The sequence below is a fragment of the Orbicella franksi genome, chromosome 12, assembly GCF_964199315.1.
Source record: "Orbicella franksi chromosome 12, jaOrbFran1.1, whole genome shotgun sequence".
In the NCBI taxonomy this organism is placed as follows: domain Eukaryota; kingdom Metazoa; phylum Cnidaria; class Anthozoa; order Scleractinia; family Merulinidae; genus Orbicella; species Orbicella franksi.
In genome coordinates this window covers 24,657,622-24,679,867 of record NC_138156.1, presented here as the reverse complement: position 1 = coordinate 24,679,867, position 22,246 = coordinate 24,657,622, and the positions used below count along the sequence as shown (strand labels likewise).

At 39.9% G+C, this 22,246-nt stretch overlaps 1 protein-coding gene across 3 annotated transcripts; it reads left to right on the top strand.

Annotated features, from left to right (window-relative positions):
• The first annotated feature begins 5 nt into the window (after positions 1 to 5).
• On the top strand, positions 6 to 21,060 carry LOC145464308 (uncharacterized). 3 transcript variants are annotated; one of them, XM_081448155.1, is made up of 7 exons: positions 6 to 133; positions 5,380 to 5,931; positions 8,422 to 8,488; positions 14,575 to 14,785; positions 17,907 to 18,025; positions 18,905 to 19,046; positions 19,891 to 21,060. In XM_081448155.1, the coding sequence occupies exons 1-7, from the start codon at positions 32 to 34 to the stop codon at positions 20,159 to 20,161; spliced, it is 1,464 nt and encodes a 487-aa protein (XP_081304281.1). In that variant the 5' UTR covers positions 6 to 31; the 3' UTR covers positions 20,162 to 21,060. The 3 variants fall into 3 exon arrangements, with proteins under 3 accessions (XP_081304281.1, XP_081304279.1, XP_081304280.1); XM_081448153.1 differs by lacking the exon at positions 6 to 133 and adding an exon at positions 141 to 1,281; XM_081448154.1 differs by lacking the exon at positions 6 to 133 and adding an exon at positions 1,290 to 5,070.
• The last annotated feature ends 1,186 nt before the right edge of the window (positions 21,061 to 22,246 follow it).

Sequence of the window (22,246 nt, the reverse complement as noted above, 5' to 3'; positions counted from 1 at the left end):
AATTGGTATTTAGAAGCAAAATCAGTCCAAGATGAACATGTGCATGTATCAAGGTAATATAGGAGCCCGCGATCTAACGGCCGCTGATTACACTTACGGGTCGATGAAACCACCGGCCAAGATCCCACGAAAGGTTAGTACTCAAAAATCTGAAAATTCCGTTGTTTTAAAACCCCGACAAACACTTAAGAAACTTCCTTTTGAAAACCGCTCTTTAGCTTAATATTGTGCATCTTTCTGTGTGCTGATGTAAGACTGTGTACGTCAGTTGGGTCTGATAGCTAAGAAGTGTCGGCTCTTTTAACGTCTCCCCTCGTCAAATAAAGCCACAAGGGAACTTTATATACAAATCCTCAAGGGCTTGCTTGCGACACTCCTTGAACGGCCGGTAATCCTTAGGTAAATATTTAAAGTTTTCTGAAGGATCCCTCTTAATTTATCAATTGTGTCAAACTCCGTGTCCTTAAGAATGCCTGCGAGGCGATAGATTCGAGCAATTTGGTCACGCACTTGGTGTTTAAATCAAGTCGCGAGCGTTTGTCTGTTGGAACAAAACGTTTTTCCGGCTGTTTATAATATTTCAAGTATTGGCACGCCACCCGAACATTGAAAAGAAAGGGAAAGTAGAAAGTGCCTTCAACGTCAGCGAAGCCCTGCACAGCTAACTTTACAAGAGGCAAAAGCTCGGAATTAGGTGATAAAATGTTCGGAAAGTTAGTCAGAACTTAGCTGATAATTGTACCTTCGTTCGCTGTTGGCCTGGTGCAATTAAGAGACCTTACTGCCTTGGTTTCTTTCTAAAGAATTCTGCAATGAGTCAGGGCATTTACTCCACTTACCGCGATTGAATACAACTGAACTGCGGCGACTTTGTTCTAGAAGTCTTTCCGCGTATGACTTCCGTTGAAAAACAGCGTATTTACTGTGTTCGACCGCGGTGGTTATGTCATCATTGAGTGATCGATTGATAAGACAAACACTTCTCGAAATTCTTCAACCTTTTGATTCCACATGGCGACTTTGATCTTCCATAATCCTCAAGACAAGATATGCTTCAAGAGGGTGTCTTCGCAATTCTGAATGCAACAGCGCCTTAGAGACCGAGAGGATCTTTGTGCGGAACAAATTCTGGCAGGGACAGTGTTCGAGTTATTTGTGAAATATGAAACTTTCAAGGTTTGCTTCAACATTTGTGTGACTCAAATTCAAGCCATGAATGAGAAGCACAAGAGTGGCCGCAAAACAACGCGTGAACCTCATCGCTCGAATCATTTGCAACAGGTACAATTAACTTCAATAACTTTTTTACGATCGAAATAATCTATAATACGTTCGTCTACCAAACGTGCGCGCAACTTTCATTTAAAAGTTAACCACTTTTTAGCCACTAAAATAGTGATAAAGGTTTCTCAATAGTATTTATGTATTTGTTATTTTTAAATCGATACTCGTGACATTGTTTGGAGTAGCGGTCTTTTGCGACTAAACAAAAATGAATTCCACATATTACACTCATGTCTTTGTTGCTCGGAGAAACTGCAAGTAACAATTTCCATTTATATTGCCTACGCCTTTCAATCAACGGCAACTTCTATTTTTAGTCGACTACAAAATGCCCTTCGTTCTTGACGAAAGTTTCAACGGAAAAGTGACTGTCTGAAGACGGAGGACCTTTGCTTCCGCGTCAAATATCGCAACACACTCCGCACGCTATCGATTTTCACGTAATTTGCGCGCGATTAGGCGTTTGTTGTTTTATTGAATAATCCATTACAAAGTGACAACAAGTGTTAAGCAAACAGTGTGCGACAACGTCGTCGATGAATGTACTTTGGCGAAACACGATATTTCCAACCCTATAACCTCTCCACTCAGGCGCGCAGCCTAAATATCTAATCCACTCATGAGTAAAACGGGTACAAGAGTACAAGCTCGGGGTGTTTGAAAAAAGGGCCTTGTATCTTGTGTCACGGATAGCAAAGGATCAGTGATTCTTGTAGTCGCACGTGGTTGAAACATAAGAGATTTAGCACAGAAGCAGAAACCTTTCACGTAAGACAATACTTTAAACCTTTTTCCGGTGACAAGTCGTGCTGTAGATTGACTAAACATTGTTGGTCTGGTGCCTGTGTACATGTACCAAAACACGGTGAACTGCGGTATCAGCTGAGCTTTCATTGTATCAAAGTTGTGTAATGCTGTGAATCATCACAACAATGATCAACTCACAAAAATATTGTGTTGGAGTGTCACTGGAGCATAGGAAGAGATTAAAAAAAAAAAATAAACAATTAACATAAATCATCACGACAAACCAATTCTTGAAGCTCTTAATATATCATAGCAAAGTGTATTTTTTTGTTCTTCTCCCGGTTCGATGATTGATGGCCTGCCATTAAAACCTTTCCCTCATGACGCGTGAAAGGGCAAGTTCGCCGCAAATTCTACCGAGGTGGTATCTAAGTATAATGCATTGCTCTTCTCTTTTTCATTTTGTTATCGTGTCCGCCTTCAAAGAAAAGCTGACACGAAATCGACTTTAACATCGGAAGGAAATCAACTTTTTGCAAATAAGTGTTAGCCTCTTAAAATCTCGGGACAAAAAACATTTTTGAATTCTCTTTATACCAGCTCGACTGGTGAAAGCCTAAACATTGTATTCAATTGTCTACGTGTCGGAGAAATATGCAAATATAGCGAAAGGGACGACGAAAAAGCAAGCTTGAACGAAAAAAGACATTTTCTTCCCATTGGTTTAAGTCCGAGGATACTTCTCAATCATCTACCCATTGTTATTTGACAATCAGAATGATTGAAAAACTTCCCGCAAAGCTTGTATCTTGTTTCGTGACTCCGTCAAACGATGTAGCCAAGCTTAAAAGATAAAATTTACATATAGATTATTTCTTCAACACTTTGCCGCTGTGTAATTTTCTTCAGCTGCTAAGAAACAAAAGAGCGCCGTATTTCTGGTGACTTCGGCCGAAAAAATTTTTGGGACCTGATGTTTGACTCCGAATTGAGTGTGGAAATGTCGTAACAGCATGAGGCTCATGCCCCAGAATAAATAACATAATCTTCGGCCCGGCGACAAAAGCTCGTATCTGCAGGGTTCTTTGAATGAACATTACGCTTTGAATAACACGCTAGTGGCCCGCCAATTATGGTTGCTTTGGTTTCGTTGTCTGTTCTTTTTTAGAAAGAAGTGCTAAAGCCACACAGAACTGAACGCGCGGCAAAGTTCGCCTGTAGTGTTTACCGAAAATTTCACTTAAGTACTTGTTGCCAAACAGTGGCTTGCTTGTCGACTAACTCGATCTCAAATATTGGTGATCGTCAGTTCAATATTGATCTGTTTTGGTTCAAAATATCCGGCTTATCCTTTGGGGTTAATTATATCGAGCAATTTTCTCGGCTTTCCAAATTCTAAGCACTTGTAAACAAGGAACAATTACTTCGTGATCTATTGTAGCAATAACGGGTAGTAACGGCGCGTTCTGGATCGATCAAGATTCTCAATGCTTAAGTTTACTTACGCAAGAGTAACAGATGTTTTGCGCCAGTCACGAGCAGCCAAGAAAATCTAGCGGTTTCCTTTTATTCGGGCAGGATTTTAGCAGGCAAAGAGTTTTCTTAGCTTTGAGTGTAGAAGTCATTAAGACAACTTGCTGACATAATGAAATAAAAGAAGCTATTTATTGAATAATTAATCAAATCTGTTCAACATTTAGGCCTCAAGTTAGAAAAGACCACTGTAGAAAGTCACCGATGCTTGGCCTCAAATGTACTCGATGTTTACAAGTACTTCAAAACAGAGATATAAAGATAGAGTGACCTCTAAGAAACGTGTTCTGGTGGTTTGTAGGACGCAGTAGAGCGTTACGTCTAGATCGCTATAGCTCTCTCATCATCCCTTCAGAAAAAGCCGATCGATTTAACTCGTATAAACATATGGCCCGTGTCTTTTGTGGGCGTTTTTTTGAGGCCTTTGCAATTTTCTTTGACCTGAAGTTAAAAGTCTTAGAGCGTCCTTCTATCTTGTTATGTTGCGCAAATGAACATCAAAGGACACCGACATCTAATCTGGTATAATTTAGAGCACAAACCATTCCCGGCTCTCAGTCACGATTCAGGAAGCATTATGTCACTTTTCATTTACTAAACCAATCACGCGTGGACAATGTGAGCTTCACATCGCCCGCGTCGTCGACCTGCAATCTGTGGTAAAATCGCCGGATTTTGGCAGTGTTGCCATGCTTAGTGATGGCATACTTAGACTTAAGGTGAACAAACGCTTTGGTAGAACCTTTGACGGTAGGCCTCACGCCCACTTCTTGGTGCAAACAAAGAAAGAAAACACACAAAAGGCTCAGTGAAAATTTTGACAAGGCCCCGCCTGCCTGTTTATATACCATAGATTATTGGGTGTTGGATGGCATTATTATACGATTTGCTTTCTTAATCTGCCAATCGGCAACAAGGTGAAGAGTACACAAGTACTATAAACCATCAGGGGGCCTCAATTGATTTGCAAATAATTGGAAACTTTAATACGACAGAAAATAATTAAAATATGTCTGGCTTGCCACTCAAGCCCTTGTCAATTCCCAAAAGCATCTTTTGAAAAGTGATCGGTGCGAACTGATGCAACACAAAGCATCGCCGCTGCACGAAATTTAAACCGTGTTTGAAGAGCGACGTGAAGTACAGATTTCCCTCAGGCGATAATTGGCATAAACTTGAAGACTTGAGCCGCTGTGGAGTGGAGTAAGGCCGAGTAGAGCACAGCCTACCGTGACTGAATAACGTTTTACGCCGCCGACTGGTACGGCCCCGGGTTATAAAACATTTAGCACCGACCGTGAATTAAGCTTAATTATGACGTCCCAGTTGGGCCCTTTAGCTACGAACAGTACAACTCAGGGAGCAGCGCGACAAACAGGTAGTAAGAGAAAGCGATCGCAAACTCGTGAGCTGTCACCGCCATTGACTCCTCTATCTCCTTCCTCATCTCATTCAAAGAGAACAGAGACCTCATCAACATCCGCCTTCGAGTTGATCGATTCCGAGGTAAGGATATAAGGATATTCTGTAAACCAAGTCAAGTGCCAGGCGAGCTGATCGCTGTTCACACTTGTCAAAATACACTTGATCCTCAAGGGACTTAAGCGTGAGCCATACGCTCCTTTCACAGACTGACAAAATCGGCCGCTCGTCGACTCGTCAGATGGCGGTGAGCTAACTCAGTAGCCGTCATATCTTTGAAATCCACCTACAGTTCCGAACCGATGTCGTGAATGTCACACCGGTATAACACGCTGCATGTTATTTTCATTCGATAATAGACTTATTAACTCACACGCGTTTCTTGCTTCTCAGGATCGAGTCCTTGGACTACACGGAGTAAGCACTGTTAGTGGCACAGGAGTCGTGTCTTCGCCTTCAGCCAATGTGACCAGCGCAGGTTTAGTTTCGTGCGCTCCTCGCCTCTCACACACACCACCTCACGACTTTCGTGAGGTATTGTCCTCGCCGATGCAGCCTCAAACACACCAGTACTACGCTCCACAGTATAACCCATTGCACTATCAACAGCAACAACAGCCGAGGTTCGACTTCACTCATCCTCTGGAGCCATTTCAAACAGCACATTCACAGCAATTCGGCAATGGTCCTGCAGGTTTTCACCCGGCATCGGCCGGAGCGCCACACCAGTCCATGGCTGGCCCGACTCATCCACAGCCAGTGTCCCAGCATCAAGCAAGACATCCCGCTCGGATGGACGCTATACAACAAGTGCACATGAACCAGTTTGCTGCAGGAGCCGCAATGGAGCACGCAAGGCGAATGGAGGAGCGTTACTCAGCCGTGCGAAGGCCTGATATGTTGATCAATGATATGATGGGACCGGGAAACTTGCAAGATTCACAGGTAACATTTCACTTTTATCCTTCCAGTCACCCACCGCACAATATTTTCTTAATCCTGTGGCGCCAAAAGCTACAACCTTTGCGTTTAGCGCGCTTCGCATTTTCTTGTGGCCATGTCTACACCTTGCGGAGAGTGACGCAACGCCATAACAACATGCGATGGCAAAACTCATGCAAGCTTTTCGCACACAAAGTTTAAATCAGGTTTTCCCGCGAAACAGGGAACTGTAACAACTGTGTACGAGGTGAGGTGGTTTTTGAGAGGTCTAGGAACATTGTTTTCATTCGTAAACATCTGTGATCGGTAGACTTTAGGTGCTGACTGATCTTCTCCATATAGCGCGTGTGGTCAACACTACTTCTTAAGATACGACAATCTCAAGGTCACAAGCAAGTGACAATTTCGAGTCCTCCGGTCAATATTATCTATTAAAGCCCGTAGCGTTATTCCTGCCGCGGTCTATAACTGGCACTCAACGCAAATTTCCTTTTTATTTGGCTATCTACTCATGGCCGAGGCTATATTTGCCTCCCTTCATTCGCCTTATCGCATTTTGGGGTTTCCTTCGAAGCTTAGTCGTAAATCAACGAGAGTCATGCGACGTCGTCAGTTTGTTTTCACGAGTTCCCGGCGCCGCGTAAAAGTTTGATAACTAGGAAATTTGCTCCCTACAACTTTGAACAATATATGTGTTTTCGAGGGACAGTTGCGGTAATCAATAACACATCAGCTCGGCTGCAGAAGTCACGAGAACTAAAGTCACAAAGAACTCCTTAAGCCGTGAAACAAAACGGGTTTCAAGTGCGTGTGAAGTTTAGCGGTTTTCAGTTGAATAGGTTTTCAACACACGCTCTGCCTAACGCTTTTCTCGGCTACGTTGTTGATGTTAATAAATGATGGTTCTCGGGGCTATTTTTATAGGAAACAAAGCTTTCAAAATGCTAACTACTCTGTCGACAAACCCCTAACAAACGATTTGATCGCCTAAGTGCGGTCATGTGTTCCTCCAGGTGATGTTTTTCTCCAGGTGAAAATTACTCGTGGAAAGAAACAGAAATCTATCATCCAACAAAAGATTTTATGCGTGACTTGCTCAAGCTTGAGCGATTGGAATTAGAAGCCTTGTTTGAGATAGAAAAGGCCTTTTAACGAAACCAAAATGTTTTAGTTTGCAGTCATAAAATACCACATGCCGGGAGAAGACGTAAATAAATTCGAAACACTCGCTTATCAGAGCTGTTTTACAACAGCAAGATTTAAACACTGAAAACAGCGACGAAACAATCACTTTGCTGTGATAGATTTTTCAAAGATGAATAGGACAGAAATTGGACGAGTGGGGAAGAATGGCGAAGAACGATATGCTCGAAAATGGTTCACCAAACCACAAGGAACTATTAGTATGATAAAACTGTAAACGGGAAAGTTGATGTCTTGATTTAGTTGTGTTTCGTTTAAACGATTTTAAAAAACTCTCTAGCATATAAGGAAACCTATTGATTGTCTTTTACCAATCCTTTTATACTTCTCAACTGCCTTCTCAATTTCCATTAATGGCGCACCGAGAGAAATAAAGGGATATACATGTCGAGGTTCAATGTCTCGATTATGTTTAGACGGCCTTTGCCGTGAATTCCCAGTGGGGAGCAATTAATAAAACAACCACAGAACTGTTCACCTAGTGAAAAAATCCCATTCAAAATATCCGCTATCTTACTCGTTTGCCCCGTTCGTGTTTCGCTGTGAAGGCGAATTAATCCTTTTAAGAATTCTTTAATGCAGCTGATGTTGACCCTCGCGCGGTGGCTGTTTTGTTTAGCGGTTTCTAGTCGTTCGTGTTTCGTTCTGGTGTCATAAACCGTGACCCTAGCGAGCACTTCACAGCCACTTCTAAACGTGTGAAATGCCACTGAGTTTCCTAATCCCATTTACTTCGTTTGCTTAAAGCTTTAAAAGCGATTTTTAAACACGCGATCACAGTAGTTTATTGAGTGACCAGCGAGAAAGGTTCAAAATATTCCTTCGTGACAATTACCAAACAGAAAATTGCAACTCTTGGGCATCCGGCCAAAACGCGCTTCAGAAATTACAATAAAAGGGCGGAAAACATTAAATAGATCTGTGGCTTTGAAATAAAAACGAAGCGATTAGCAAACCCATTTCATGCCCAATAATACATTACTTGAAGTAGCCCGGTTCCTTTTAGTTTCAGCTTTACACCCTCGCTATATGCAACAGCTCTGTTAGACGGTTTTACAGCTAATATTGAATGGTATCATTAAGAACATTTTAAAATAAAAGGAAGAAGAATATATAATAAAAATTGACAAAGGTTTATGATATTCTTTCTCGTGTGTAGAGTTTTAAATAGAATCTAAGTTACACCGAATAGTTTTCTGTAGTTGGTATATTAATAGCTTAGGGACATGTTCTTCAACTCTTTATTCTTGTTTGTAAACGGGTTATAATTTTGGATTTTCAATCCTGCAGAATCATCGTTCAGGAGTATTAAACAGCAAAAATGGGGACACACACAGCCATCACAATTCTCGGGAAAGTAAGTGCAACACAGCTTTACCTAGTGGCTTAGACCACTCCCTTGCTTTCTATGTTTTTTCAGCTTTTATTTCTGTTGTGGATATATGGTAGGGAAAAAATAAGTGATTTCAAACAAAATGTTGAAAGGTTATTTACTTGGAGCGAGTGTTGCTAATGAAGGTAGCTAGCTACACACATCATTTGTTATCCACCGGGCGGTGGCAAAATATTATAACATTTAAAATGTAAAATTCGCTTCAGTCACTACAAGTGAAAGGTTTTTTTTTCCTCTAGGCAGCTGACTTAAAAAAATTTATTTTTACCCTCGCTAGTGGTAAACGACATAAAAATATTGCTGATGGTCGTAGTGTTATGGCTGGCTGTAGCTCTGACTGGGTTTTCTCAAAGTGCGGTGCACAAAAAATTAAATAATCTTTCTTGATTTAAAATCATTAAAAAGCTCTCTGTGAATTCTTATTTGATAAGAAAGGAGGAAACGGAAAAAGTTTATCAACAGTCTTATGCGTAGGGCATTTGTCCTGTGTTAGTGATTAAAGCAGGATTTCAAAACCAAACAAAAACAGAAATCTTTGGCGCTTTCTATCAAAAATATTCCTGATGGCCTTCCAAGAATATATTTGGCTGTTCAATTTAACCTTGGCTCGTAACATCAGACATACACTTCTATAGTTACTCTTTAACAAGGCTAGATGCCATTTTTTTTTTACAGACTAATGTAGCCACCTTATTTATCTGTCCTATCATTAATCAGGAGACAATATTTAGCTTTGGTCATCAATCTTCCGTAGAGAAGAAACAAAACCTAAAATATTAAGTATTTGCCTATGTTACGAAATCAGGAGGTGAAATGCAAATTCAATTTGGAAGTAAAACGTTATTTGTGCTGCGCATTTAATGCCATAAAGATGAAGTTGTTTCCAAGGACGATGGTTTTTTTTGTTGTGCGTTTGTCACATTTTATGAATGAAAGAGAAAATAAAATGTAGCAGTTGGTATATTTTGAAAAGAATTCTAAGTTATAAACAACGACGGAGAGATTTTCCTCAGGCGTTGAAAAGCAATTTGAAAGTTTGCTTCGTCCCTTAAAAACTTAATTGGCCTATTTTATGTTTACTCTTATTACAATAATTATTTGCTCGTCGATATATTTACGTTCCCTTTTCAGATCATTCTCAGTTAAGTCTGTGCCAATACTCTTTTAAAGTACCACTGTCCATGCTTGTTCAAACTTTATGGCCTTTACTGTCTTATCTGTAAGCGTTATTAAATTAACGGGGGTTACAAACCACCAGAGTTACTCGATCTGCTTAAACTACAGTTAGCAAGTCCGATTGATCCGAGTGAAATATTGACCTACACCAGAGGGCTTTGCTAGCGGGTTTTTCGTTAATTCTTATTCTCTACCAAAAAAATTATTAAAAAAATAGATGGACAATCGATCACTGGATTAGTAGCGGCTCAGCTTAAAAGTTTAATTTACTTCATTCTGTGGACACAGGCCAAAGCTCAGGTTGTCAGTACTTTTATTGAATGTTTAAATCGTTTATGACAGCTCAATTTGTTCCGCTGCTTCTGTTTTATCCTGTTCGAGCATTTTATATATTTACTTTTGAAATACACGCTCATTGACGCGAGTTTTACTCGAACTCATCAACTGGACAACTTGCATATTAACGGTTTAACGTTGTACAAACGTCACTGGCAACATTTTATATCAGTGTTTCTCGCAATTTTATTCTGCGAAACAGTTGACAGTTTACTTATGTATTTTCCAGAGGATAGGCACTGAGAGGTGTCGCTCATTTCACCGCTAAACACTGGACTGCACACGTTTTTTGTAACATTACAATTGACATAATGGCATTCGCAGCTAACCTTGACAAAATTGAAAGAAAACTTTTCTTTTATTATCTTTATTTTTATTTTTATCATTATTATTATCTTTATTTGAACGTTAATCCGTGGTGAATATAAAACATCTGTCCTTAAAAGTCGCGCGGAAACATAGAAAGCCGCTTTTTGAGTTGAATATGAATAGGCAGGTGAGAGTCACAGTTATAAATATTTCATGATAAAGATGGAACCTGGCCGGATATTTTGGGAAATTGAGAAGACGAGCTTGTTCTCGAGGGAAATTTTTTGTCTTTCGCACGAATTACTGACAACTGAAGTGCTAACAAGTGAAGGAAACAAGATTTGATATCTTGAAAGCCAAACACCAACTGTTCGACGACAGACAGCTCTAACAACATGCCGTTTGTTCTTTTCTTGTGGCTTTTCTTTGCAAAGATTTCCTTTGTTCTGTGAAATCCCATATCCTCTGCCGTTCTGTATTCAAATTGCATTTTCTTTATATAAAGTGTATTTTTTTGCTTTGTCAAGAACACTTGTTGACCGGACAGGCATGATACTTTGCTGGTATCATGGACACAGCGTAGACAACTCACAAGCGGCTCTGATAAATGATTTTCTCTCAATAGGGGTCCGACAATAAAGACAGGCAAACAAACATTTCCCTTCTGTTTCAAAGGCTTCTAATAATAGATTTCTTGTCGCCTATTTTCTTACAAAATAATTTCCAGATAACATTGACAAGGTTGCTTTTTTCCTTTATATTTTAGCGCATTCAATAGATGATTCGTTGGCGCCTGGGCTTAGGTTGATAAATGGCGTATTGAACATCGATTCATAAGGTTATCGAGAATATAAAACCTACTTCAAACAACTGTTGTAAATCCACATGTACCCGTTATGTTTAAGAACGCTGTGTACAAACAACCTACTCAAAATCAAAATGTTTTGCTTTCAATATAGTTGTTTAGCAACAATCAAGTACAGCAAAGTATTCGTTTTAATTAGTTTTGACATAACGTTTTTCTCCGCTTAGAATATCGTGCAATATGCCTATGTGAAAACCTTTGAACCATCAAACGAACAAAAAAAGCTAAAAATACCTTCATAAAACATAGCTTAATCGAAGTGACGCCAGTACAAGGGTTATTAAGGTTCTCTAAGTTGTCGGCGTCGTTTGTGAATTTGTAATTTTGTCGTTATGGCTTTCTACCTGTCGGAGTTAGGAAGATCTTAATAACCTTGGTACCATGAAGGGCGGTCTCTCCTTGTTCTTTCTGCCATAACTTTAGGCATCTAACAAAGGGAATGTTTTACTTTCGCACTTCTTTTGAAAAGCAATGTGTCACTTCTCTCAATACATTTTTCAATTCTTGTCTCTTTCCAACGTTCTGAATTTGACCTTAAGATCAAAGCGTGAAGAATTAAAACACAAGAATATCTGAGAGCATCTTTTGTTGTTTCGAATCCACCCTCCGTTCTTATTTGTACTTCAAAAATTACAAACTGCTGCCTACGTAGTAAGCTTATATTGCGAAGTCAAAAACACTTCTATTTTCGTCCCCAGCTTTCCATTGTTTTACTTCCCTCAAAATAACCTGCACTTGGTGCTCTTCGCTGCTTAGAAATCGGAGGATACAGCACGCTGTGTCGACTTTCCATGATACTAATGGTTTAATTATGTTTATGTTAAGTCTAAGGACCACCAAGCACTTTGAAGCCTAACCTCTCGCTCTTTACTAATTGCTTTACAGTATAACTTGTCATTGCCTTGCAGCTATAACGTGAAAGTTGTTTGGTTAAAACAACGTCCATTAGACGCTTCGATGATTCGCCAAGTTCAATTCAGCTTGAGGGAAGAGCTTTTTACATTAGAGTATAAATAACACATTGTCTCTTTCGCTTTTGTGCGTTTTGGCGTCATTCCGAAACACTTGAGTTCCTTGCACGCGAATCAATAAACAAACAAATGTTCAAGTGGTAACAGGAGACTTACCATTTTTATTGCATGAAATAAATCCTATACTCCGTTCTTACTCAAGTTTACCTTTTCAGTAAAGTTCTTTTGTGGTGTTTAGCTAATAAATAAGTTTTATGGTTCACCTTTGTTTTCTCATTGTTCGGCGCATACAATCTTTTTTTAATGACACTGTAGATTTTTCGCGGACATTCTTATTTTTCTGTCGACTTTGGGCTTCAAATATAATTTTGAACATTCTTAGATTTCAGACGATAGTACATGTATTTCAGTTATTTAAAACGGATGTGACCAGGAATTGAACTATCAAAAAAACTGCATGACGTCTGTTTCGTGTTACACGTGTTCTATAGCTTTACCTTATGCGTAGTTTTTATCACTTTGTTAGCTAGTTTCATTACAAAACGGAAAGAATTTACCATACTCTTCAATGGTAAAATAAAGTTCATTTAGAAACATTAGTTGATTTTAATGTATTTCATATCTCGTCTCAGCCTTGGGTATATTTTTAACGCAATTTTAAAATTTCACCAATTTCGGCCTCAATATTCTTATAAAAAAACTTTTTTTAATAACAAAATAAAGAGTTCTCAGAGTCAGGTCTGATACATAAGTGACAGCAGCTTTCGAGTTGGTCACTATTCAGAAAAGTTATTTAGTTGACTTAAACTGGAGCAAAACTTCACAGTATTGTACATTAACATTTTGTTGAAATTTAGAAACAAAACAGTGTTGTACTTTACAGCGGGAAATCCCGTGATATTACTTAAGAAGGGCTTAAGATTTTCTTATAGCCTGCCAAACATATTAAAAACGAAATTAAAAAAGCAATAATACTCTGCAAAGTTTAATCCACAAAAGTTTTCGTTTTATTTCCGCATTTCTTTATTTTTTATCAGACTAACAACAAGATAATTTGTTCTTTATGAACGTTTTTTGTCTGTGATCCACCGGTTCCGAGGGCTTTGTCCTTCAAGGCCGAGATCAGTTTTAAATGACCTTTATTTCTGAGAACTATATTAAAATCAGGAAAACTTATTTTAAGGCTGGCAGATATTAAAGTTATAGCCTTGTAACATTTGCCGCCGGGAAGCTTGCTGCCAGAGTTTAAAAGCCACGAGTTCTTATAATGGGCGGGTAACTGCTTTTGTTCACGAAGCACTTAAAAACACTGTAATAATGCCCCAGCGTTAAAAATAAAAACACCTACAGCTTTCAAATATTACGATAAGTGACCCTCAAGTCACGTTTCACATGATTTCACCCTACTAACGATTTAATAATGTATGTACTTGTGGTATGTCAAAAAAACTAGTTTCAGCCAGTAGCCGGCAAACAGGAAAATATATATCGAACACAAAAGTCATTTATCACTAAAGATCTTAGGAGTTTTTGCCAAGTACACTGAAATTTAAGGGGTCCTAAAGTGAAAGAAAATTCTTTATCTCAAATGGAACTCTGTTTTCAGTATAATTTTCTTCTCAACATGAACTGTACTCATCTACAATGACAGGTGATAAATTCTAGCTTCTGGAGGATACCGCCCTGATTTATTAACAAATTCTCAGAAGAGACATTGAGAGTAATATAAGAGAAACAGTAATGAGAATGTTTAGAGCTTGCGACTAGAAAAGTAAACTTACTTTATTTGATGCCATACTTCTAATTTTTACTTGTGAGTTATTTTGGCAACATAGGAGCGAAAAAAATAATCATGATGTGGACTCTGATGGTCTTAACCAAATTATTTGCACATATATTTGGTCTAAAGACTTGTCTTTTTTTTATTTTTATGGTAATCCGAAAGGCACGTCTGTTAATTCTGGAAAGCGTACTAAAAAGTGAGTTATAATAACAGGGCAAGTTACGATGAAAGCATGCGAAACAGTGAGTCACAATAGAAGCGCAGGGAAAGTAAGTCTTGCATAAACGAAAAGTTACAATATTACTGCTTACACCACCGTCTTGCGGGAAGCAGGCAAACACAGTAACCATTAGACATTTTGTTTGAAAAAACTTGGTTTGGAAAACTTGAAAAATTCTCTAACAAAAGAAAAACATAACTTGCATAACTGTAAGAAATGTCAGCGTCTTTGTAAACGATAAAGACTCGTTTCTGAAACAATTCTAATTATGGACGAGCTAGTATTAAAAGGCCTCAGGAAGTGTTGAAACTAGTATTTTTGTTATGACATAGCAGTAAAACTTTATTTAGCCAAGGTGGCCCATTCAAAAAATTCGTTTCTTTGCCACAGGCCACAAACAAAAGCATGTTGAGCGGGATTCCCGCGAGGAGGCTGACTCGGACAGTCCCGTTCACCCGTCAGATGTGTTCTGTTGTGTACCAGGAAGACTGTCGCTCCTCAGTTCTACGTCAAAATACAAAGTTACCGTGGGGGAGATCCGCAGGCGACTCTCGCACCCCGAGTGTTTGAACGCTTCCCTGCTGGGCGGGGTTCTTAGAAGGTGAGAGCGATCGATACGTTATTTCTCCTTAGTATATTACTCCATTTACTATTAATGAGAATAAAGAAATCATCACCACTAAATTTACCCCTCCAAGACCAAGCCCGACAAACATCTGACTCTCTGCGGTTCAGACTCTCTGCAATCCCAGAGGACTCTGAATTATTTAACCTCCCAATAATCAGTTTGCGCCCTCCCCCCTCCCCCCACCCCCCGTTCCAACTGTAGAGTCCTGTCCTTTAATCTGATTTCCAGGTGAACGTATCAGTTGACACAGGAGCCATAATCGGGGACGAAGACCATAAGTCTTGGGATCCGCGCGCACCTACGATGTGGGACATTTTTAAAAGAAATTGCGCCATCCTGACGTCATATATCCGCGCGGATCCACGCACATGTCGGGGGCTCTCGCGTGGATGTTGTCACGTTGCGTGATCAAATGGTGAGAGTTGCGAGATTCTCTTGCAGATTTTTCACAGCGATAGCAGGGAATAAGGCGAGGAATAAGAACCAGGGCTCTTATATGTAGTTTTATGCTCTGAGCTATAGGAAAAGGTCAGTTTTTCAGGGTCAAAAACATGACTTCGATTTCGCGCTGTGAATGAATGCTCGCGCTAGTTGTACGCGTGAGCTTTTGCCCTTGTTCTATAAAGAAAAGTTATGTAAGAAAACTCTTTACTCTGGTATCGAGTTAATTTATGAGTTTCCCAAACAATGCTTAATCATAACTAAACCCTGTTTTGATAGTTAATTATTGTTTCTGTTTGTTTGGCGAGTTTGCAAAAGTTTTTGAAAGGAAAGTCTGACACGTACAAGTAGCTCATTTGCATAGTGCAGCGCGTGCACTTTCAAGTCCGAGTCGGTGTTTTCAATTGTCAACAAATCTTGACAAAGATTTCTTTCGTTGTCTTTTGTGCCGAGATGCTGCGACAATTTTCACCAACGCCAAAAGGCTACTAATATCATGTGTGTTTCTTTAACATAGTGAAATTTTACACTGCGAAAATAAAATAGACAATGAGTTTTGATAACTCAACCAACAAAATCGAAATCTTTATTCGAGTATCGTGACTATTCGAGCTGATTAAAGAAAGCTGATTATTTCTGCTGTATTCACATATTTTCAGCTAAACATTTAATATGTTATCAAACATTTATCAACCTTAAACATATTTAAAAACTAGAGATACACGAGTTCGATGTACGTTTTCACACGAAACTGGGGAAGTCCAATTTGTCATGTCAATCTTACTGACTGTACAAAACACGCATCGGCGGGCGCTCTTATTCATCGACAACAGTCAATTTATTGGATTTTTACACAAAAAAACTGAGCAACATCTACAGACATAAACTTCATTGTCACTTATTGGGCCTTGATAAAACATCAAGCGTTGCTCAGAATTCAGGCGAAACTCATGATCAAACTTGCCATTATTATTATTTTTTTTTTACTGTTCGGTCGAGATAGACTCTGGTGAAATCCTCGCAAGCGTGTGGCAAGAGGAGGGAAACTTTGAAGTCCTGAAACGCTGCTATATCCAAATATATCCAACTAGTTTTTTTGCTGTATTGGAAAAGCTGTTAATCTTCAACATATGTGAAATTTAGAGTGGAGTAATGTGGAGCTCTTGTAAAAGAAGCTGCGGAACACAACTTGGTTTGTGATATATATCATAAAGCGGCGCATAACTAAATTCGACACTGTCTTACTTCACTCAAACTGGAGCAGCTTACGACGAAAATACTGAAGAAAAATTCTGACAGACATGAAAGTATTGAGTTGTGGGCCAAACGCATTAAACATTTCGGGAATTTTGGACGCCATTTCCCCGCGCTACATCCGCAAAAATCCTCGCAGCATGCGGTACGCGCGTGTGCCGCACGGGATGGCGCAAATTGTTCTGAAAATAGAAAAATTGTCCCATATCATAGGGACAGCCCCAATACTAGAAATGGCGCGCGCTTACGGTCTCCGTCCCCGATTATGGCTCCTGGTTGGCATTGTGCTAAAATTGCAAGTAAGACCTCCTTGTCAGTAGCTTGTTCAGCTCGTGTGAACGGTCCTGCGGTTTTACGAACACTATAAACGCTTTGCAAGCGAAAGGTTAAACCAATTTAGTATATTCTCAGCTCCGACTATTGCATTTCTAGCTCTCTGATTGGCTCAAAAACTCCGACTATGAGCCATTAGTCGGAGTTTTACCTTATATGGAAAACAGTGCGCCAAGTTTAAAAATTTTCCGCTCTGTAAAATTGTTGAAATAAAAATCGGCGGCAAAAACCCGATTAAGAATATACTAAAACAATTATTCCATTCGACCTTGTTGGATATGAAGTGATCATAACCAACTCGCGCTACGCGCTCGTTGGTTATTTATCACTTCATATCCAACGCGGTTTCATGGAATAATTGTTAATTAGACCTAGTAAAACGTCGTCGATGGCCTAGTTTGGTCTAGCAGGAGATATTATAGAACACCCAGCCTCTTCTTCTCTAGCTGTCTCATTTTGAACTTCACTTACAGGGTTTAGTCGTTTCGTGAAATCTCACTGCCTCTGGTCTACTATACGTCCTTTTATTTTTGCGATCTACGTTCTCACTTTGTGGCACTGTAGATTATGCTAGAACCTATTTTTCCATCTTCACTTAGTAATTATACTACGTTTGTAAAATAGAGCGGTTTTTAGTTGAGTATCATAACACGAAATCGAAGTAATCACTGTGGCCAATCACGAATTACACACGCTATCCAATGAACCAATCATAAATCCAAGCAAATATTAGAAGCTAATGCGAAGCGCGGGAAAATGTGTAGGAGGGAGTCACGATTAGTTTTGGTCTTGCCTCTGATTGGATGAAAAAGTGGCGCGAATATTTTTTAAGCCAATCGCGTGGCGTAGTAATTCAAAACCAAAGCAAAGTAAAGTTATTTTCGACGCTCACGTAAAAACCACTCTCTTTCCCTATTTTTTCCTTTGGTACACTGAATAAACTGTTGTTGTTGTTGTTGTTGGAATTTACTTGGGGTTAACGTTAGCCTTATTAGGATAAACGGCTAGCTTTTTGAGGCCAAACGAGGCAAAGGTGTTCACTAATACGATTTTTATTTGCTGTCAGAGCCAAGTCTAAGAATGGCGGTAAAAGCTTGCGTGACAAGTTAGAGAAGATTGGTTTGTCACTTCCAGCGGGAAGAAGGAAGGCAGCACAAGTCACGCTACTCACGTCACTAGTGGAAGGTACGTTTGTAAGAAAGTGAAGTTTTACTTTCCTAACTAAGCGCTATACCGACATGTTTCTTTCTTGGTTGTTGAAAGGCCTTATAAAGATATAAATGGTGAGCTTGCCGAGCTTGCCAAGTATTTCAAGTCACGCGGGCTGTATATCCTACTTGTCCACAGACGTGTGCGTGTTTTTTTTTATTTTTCGAGCGCGCGAGAGCGACTGCGAAGTCCACAGGCCCTCTATTTTTGTCTTTCTAAAGCACCCCCTCTTGCGTTTTGGCTCTGTCATATCCCCCCCGGTTAATATTTTGCTTGCGATCTCGACGAACTTAAGACAAAATATGGAGGGTCTATGGACAGACAAAACCCTTACGGGATTGACTCTTGACACCTCGGACCTAACTGGAGCCATTCGTGCACCTTGTGGTTTACTCTTTGTACTCTGCTATTGACTAATATTGAAAACCAACTATACCTTGTTCAGCATAGGCTCCGAGCAGTTTCTCATGCTCTGTGGCACGAGCAAAGGTGAAGGCTCGAAAGACGAGTCGGTGAGCGAAGAGAGCCGATGAGGGGCTTTCGCTCGCCAACTTGTCTCTCGCAGCTTCACCTAATGCTTGTGCCGCAGTGCAGGAGAGCCCGACCGCAGGCTATGTTAAGTACAACTTTCCCCTAATATCTTCCAGTTGATTTGTGACCATAGCCTACGAACAGGCTCCCGGCGAGCGCGAAAACAAGAAATCGGCGAACTAAGCGAATTCTTCAGTTTCGCGCTCGTCGGCTCGCTTTGCTCGCCATTTTTTTTCCATCCTCGCCGGGAGCCTGTTCGTAGGCTATGTGACCATGGTCAATGCAGATCGTGTTTCACAGTGTACTTTATGTTATCGTTTGCAGGAGAGGCCGCACACTTAGCTGCTGACTTTGATTACGTGTGTGAATCAGAATTTCCTGCCGCGCAGCTGGCGGAGAGACAGTACAGACAACATGCTGAACCATCTCAACAGCAGTCCAGGAAAAATGCCATTATTGCTGCTAAGTATGTGCTGCTTCGTTAGAGTTTATGATCAGCTTATTTAGTCGCATTAATTCCTTCAGGTTATCGCGATCTTTTTTATGTGTTCCTATTTACATTGTTGAGATTTTCAACTTTAAAATTTTTGGCTTGTTAGATTAAATATTGCAAAAAAAAAATAATAATAATAATAAAATAAAAAAAATAACATAGAGACCAAGACTTGATGTGTTTTTAACAATTTCTTTATCAGAGCGGTTTTCAATTGAGTGTCGTAAAACCAAAACCAAAGTAATCCCTCTGGCCAATCACAAACGACACAGAATGAACCAATCGAAACTCGAAGTAAGTAGGTGTAGTTGGCGCGAAGCGCGTGAAAATGTGTTCGAGCGAGTTACGATTGGTCTTTGTTTTACTTTTCGCCTAAAAACCACCCTATTCAGTAATTATCATTACTTAGGAAATAGAAAACATGTACCGTGTTTCTATCGAGTTTCAGTATAAATCTACTAGCGTTCTATCACGAATGCCGTTCTCTGATTGGCTATGCCACTCGCTATCTATTCTATGATAAATAGTGAGTAGCGAAGCAGTGTGTGCTTGTTGACGAAATGAAGGCCGCTTCTTGGCGTTTTCGAGACTTGTGTCTGTGAAGAGTATTTAGATAAAGTTTTGAACGACTAGTAGATTTATACTAAAACGATTAGATTATTCGCTCTCGATTTCTATGCGTGACTAAACGAGATAGAAATCTCGAGCTCATAATCTAGATGTGAAATAGAAACACGATTTTAAACCAATCAGCGCACGTAATTTCTTTGGGCTGTTTTCTAATAGTGGCTGACGTTTTGTCCATCCTCTCTTCCAGACAATTGACAAAAGAACTTCAAGATGTTCTTGCCCAGGATCCTTACCCAAAGACCAGGTTACCCAACAGTAACCTCCCGGACTCTATCTTACGAAGCCTGAACCAGTTTGGTCTCGTGACCCATGGTTTTGGCTCACCGGCGATAAACGCCGCCATGAACGCATTCCAAGCGTACCTAGGAGAACTGCTTAAATTCCACGAAGGAACCGTCGCTTCCGGTGGAAACACCGGAAGTAGAAATCAAAATATTGTCAAAAATGGCGAGGCGTGAGTTGAAGATATATATATTATCCACTGTACATTTGATTAGCACAAAGAGAGAGAATAGAATTTGTACTCATCGTTTAGTTAGTTAGGGTATTCCAGATCGGCTTACAAAGCTACTGTCCCCGGACCATAAACATGTATAGAATATATTATAATCATAGAAGAGAGACAAAAGATAAGCTACTTTCTCAACATAGAAGTGATATCAGCCCGAAAAATATCGGGTAGGGAGGGTAGGGGAGACTTTTTGTTTGGACGTATACTTGATTTCGAGTTGTTATCACAATATCATTGCAATTGCTGTCGTGTATAAAATATATTTATGCCTCAGCAAGGAAATTCATTGAAACGCAATATATAATGAATTTATTTGCCTGTTAATAAACGTAAGCTTTAACTGTTTTAATTAATCGCGAGATATTAAAATTTACAATCCAGAAAAGAACCGAAACGAAACTAGTGCAGACAAAATATATTTCTGATTTTTTGATTATTTTGGGAGGACAAATACATACGTTGTCAAATGTTTTTTCGTTTTGTTGTGATTTTACCATGAGGTTTACTCCGAATACGGTTGGCAGTGTCTCCTTAGAGAATTTAGAAAAATCTACATCAACTATTCAAAGACCGCGTATAGGTTACTGACTAAAAAACGTAGACTAAACTCGCAATCCCCGGGGGCTCGCAATATGCTAGCCTTCGTACTGAAAACTGATAATTACCGTAACAAATGATCAAACTTCAAATACACCCCTTCAACTGATATTTAAGTAACCCTTTCAATGGCTCCGATCTAAACAATTACAGTAGTAAATGACAAAGTCATTTAAGTATACCGTATTTATAGTTTATTCATACTTAAAGTACTTGCTAGCGTGAACAAATTAAAAACTACTAGCCAATCAGTGAATGACTTTGGTAATGTTATTATTAAACAAAATAATTAAAAGAACCCGACCAATTAGAATGCAAGGAGAAAGATCGGATTGAAATCAGCTCGTCGCTTCCTTCATGAACTGATAAGGCGGTCACATGTTGTTTTCTTTGCCGTTCCCGGCTTTTTTCTAAAGCGACAGAAAGTGTTCGACAAAGCCAGGTTAGCATATATCTCTGTCTTGGAAAACAGTTACATGATTTTGAAAGCTGGTAGTCTTTTGGAGGCATGCATGTAGCTCGGTTAGGTTGCTAAATCGTCTGCACATTTTGGGAAAAACTGAAATAAATCTGACCCGTGTTGCAAGTGGCAGCGACATGTTGCACTAGTTGAGCTTGCATCATGATCTACCTAGCACAGGCATATTGCAACTTGCAACACGAAAAGTTCATGCTTGCCCCCAATCTCCTCTCGGTAAACACGCGCGCACAAGTGAAGTATTTAGGTACTTTTCCAGGTTGCTTTCGTGAAAGTTTAACTCGAATTATCTGCCTACTATGAAGGAACAAAAATTCTACTTAACAACAGTTTTCTTTTGTGCCATATTGAGTAAAAAAGATTCGCCAAAATTATTTCTTGAGCAGTCCATTTCAGCGGTCCGCATTGCAAACTTTAGACCGCTCAGAGAACCAATCAGAAGTCTCCTTTCATCTTGGACCAGTTTGCTTTGTATTAAGTATATGTGCCAGGGCCGCACTAGGAGAATATTGCGATCCGAGGTCTTGCCAAGCACGTGCTAAGACCAAAGGTCGATATTCAGGCTTTCCAGTCAGGTATGGTCTCCAGCATTAGGCTGATTTAGCAAGAGAACGGGAACGTCACTTGACGACGGCGCGCGCAGTGCAAATACTCAAATATGCTCAAATTAGAACAGAATCAAGGTTATTCCGCGCGCCCTGCAGTCGTCATCTGACTTTCCCGTCCTTTTGCTAAACCAGCCTAATGTTTGTGAATTCCCGCCACAACTGCGTTCTCTCCCCAGTCTTCTCACAGGTTTTGTCGTCCCGTCGCCGTCCGCGTTCTCGCCGCTTAAAGTCCCTAATAAGAGATTTATTACACGACTTAAAATAGTTGGCCTAATCCGTTCCACGATCACACGATCACGGACTGGAAGACACCGTGAACTTCAAGCTCGCAATTCTTCTCGAGGGCTAC

Bases quoted from the DNA above. Each gene is read 5' to 3' on its own strand.
- LOC145464308 (XM_081448153.1), top strand. From the start codon at position 1,081: ATGCAACAGCGCCTTAGAGACCGAGAGGATCTTTGTGCGGAACAAATT. The intron at 1,282-5,379 runs GTACAATTAACT...CTTGCTTCTCAG, and splicing joins GCTCGAATCATTTGCAACAG to GATCGAGTCCTTGGACTACA. The intron at 5,932-8,421 runs GTAACATTTCAC...TCAATCCTGCAG, and splicing joins GAAACTTGCAAGATTCACAG to AATCATCGTTCAGGAGTATT.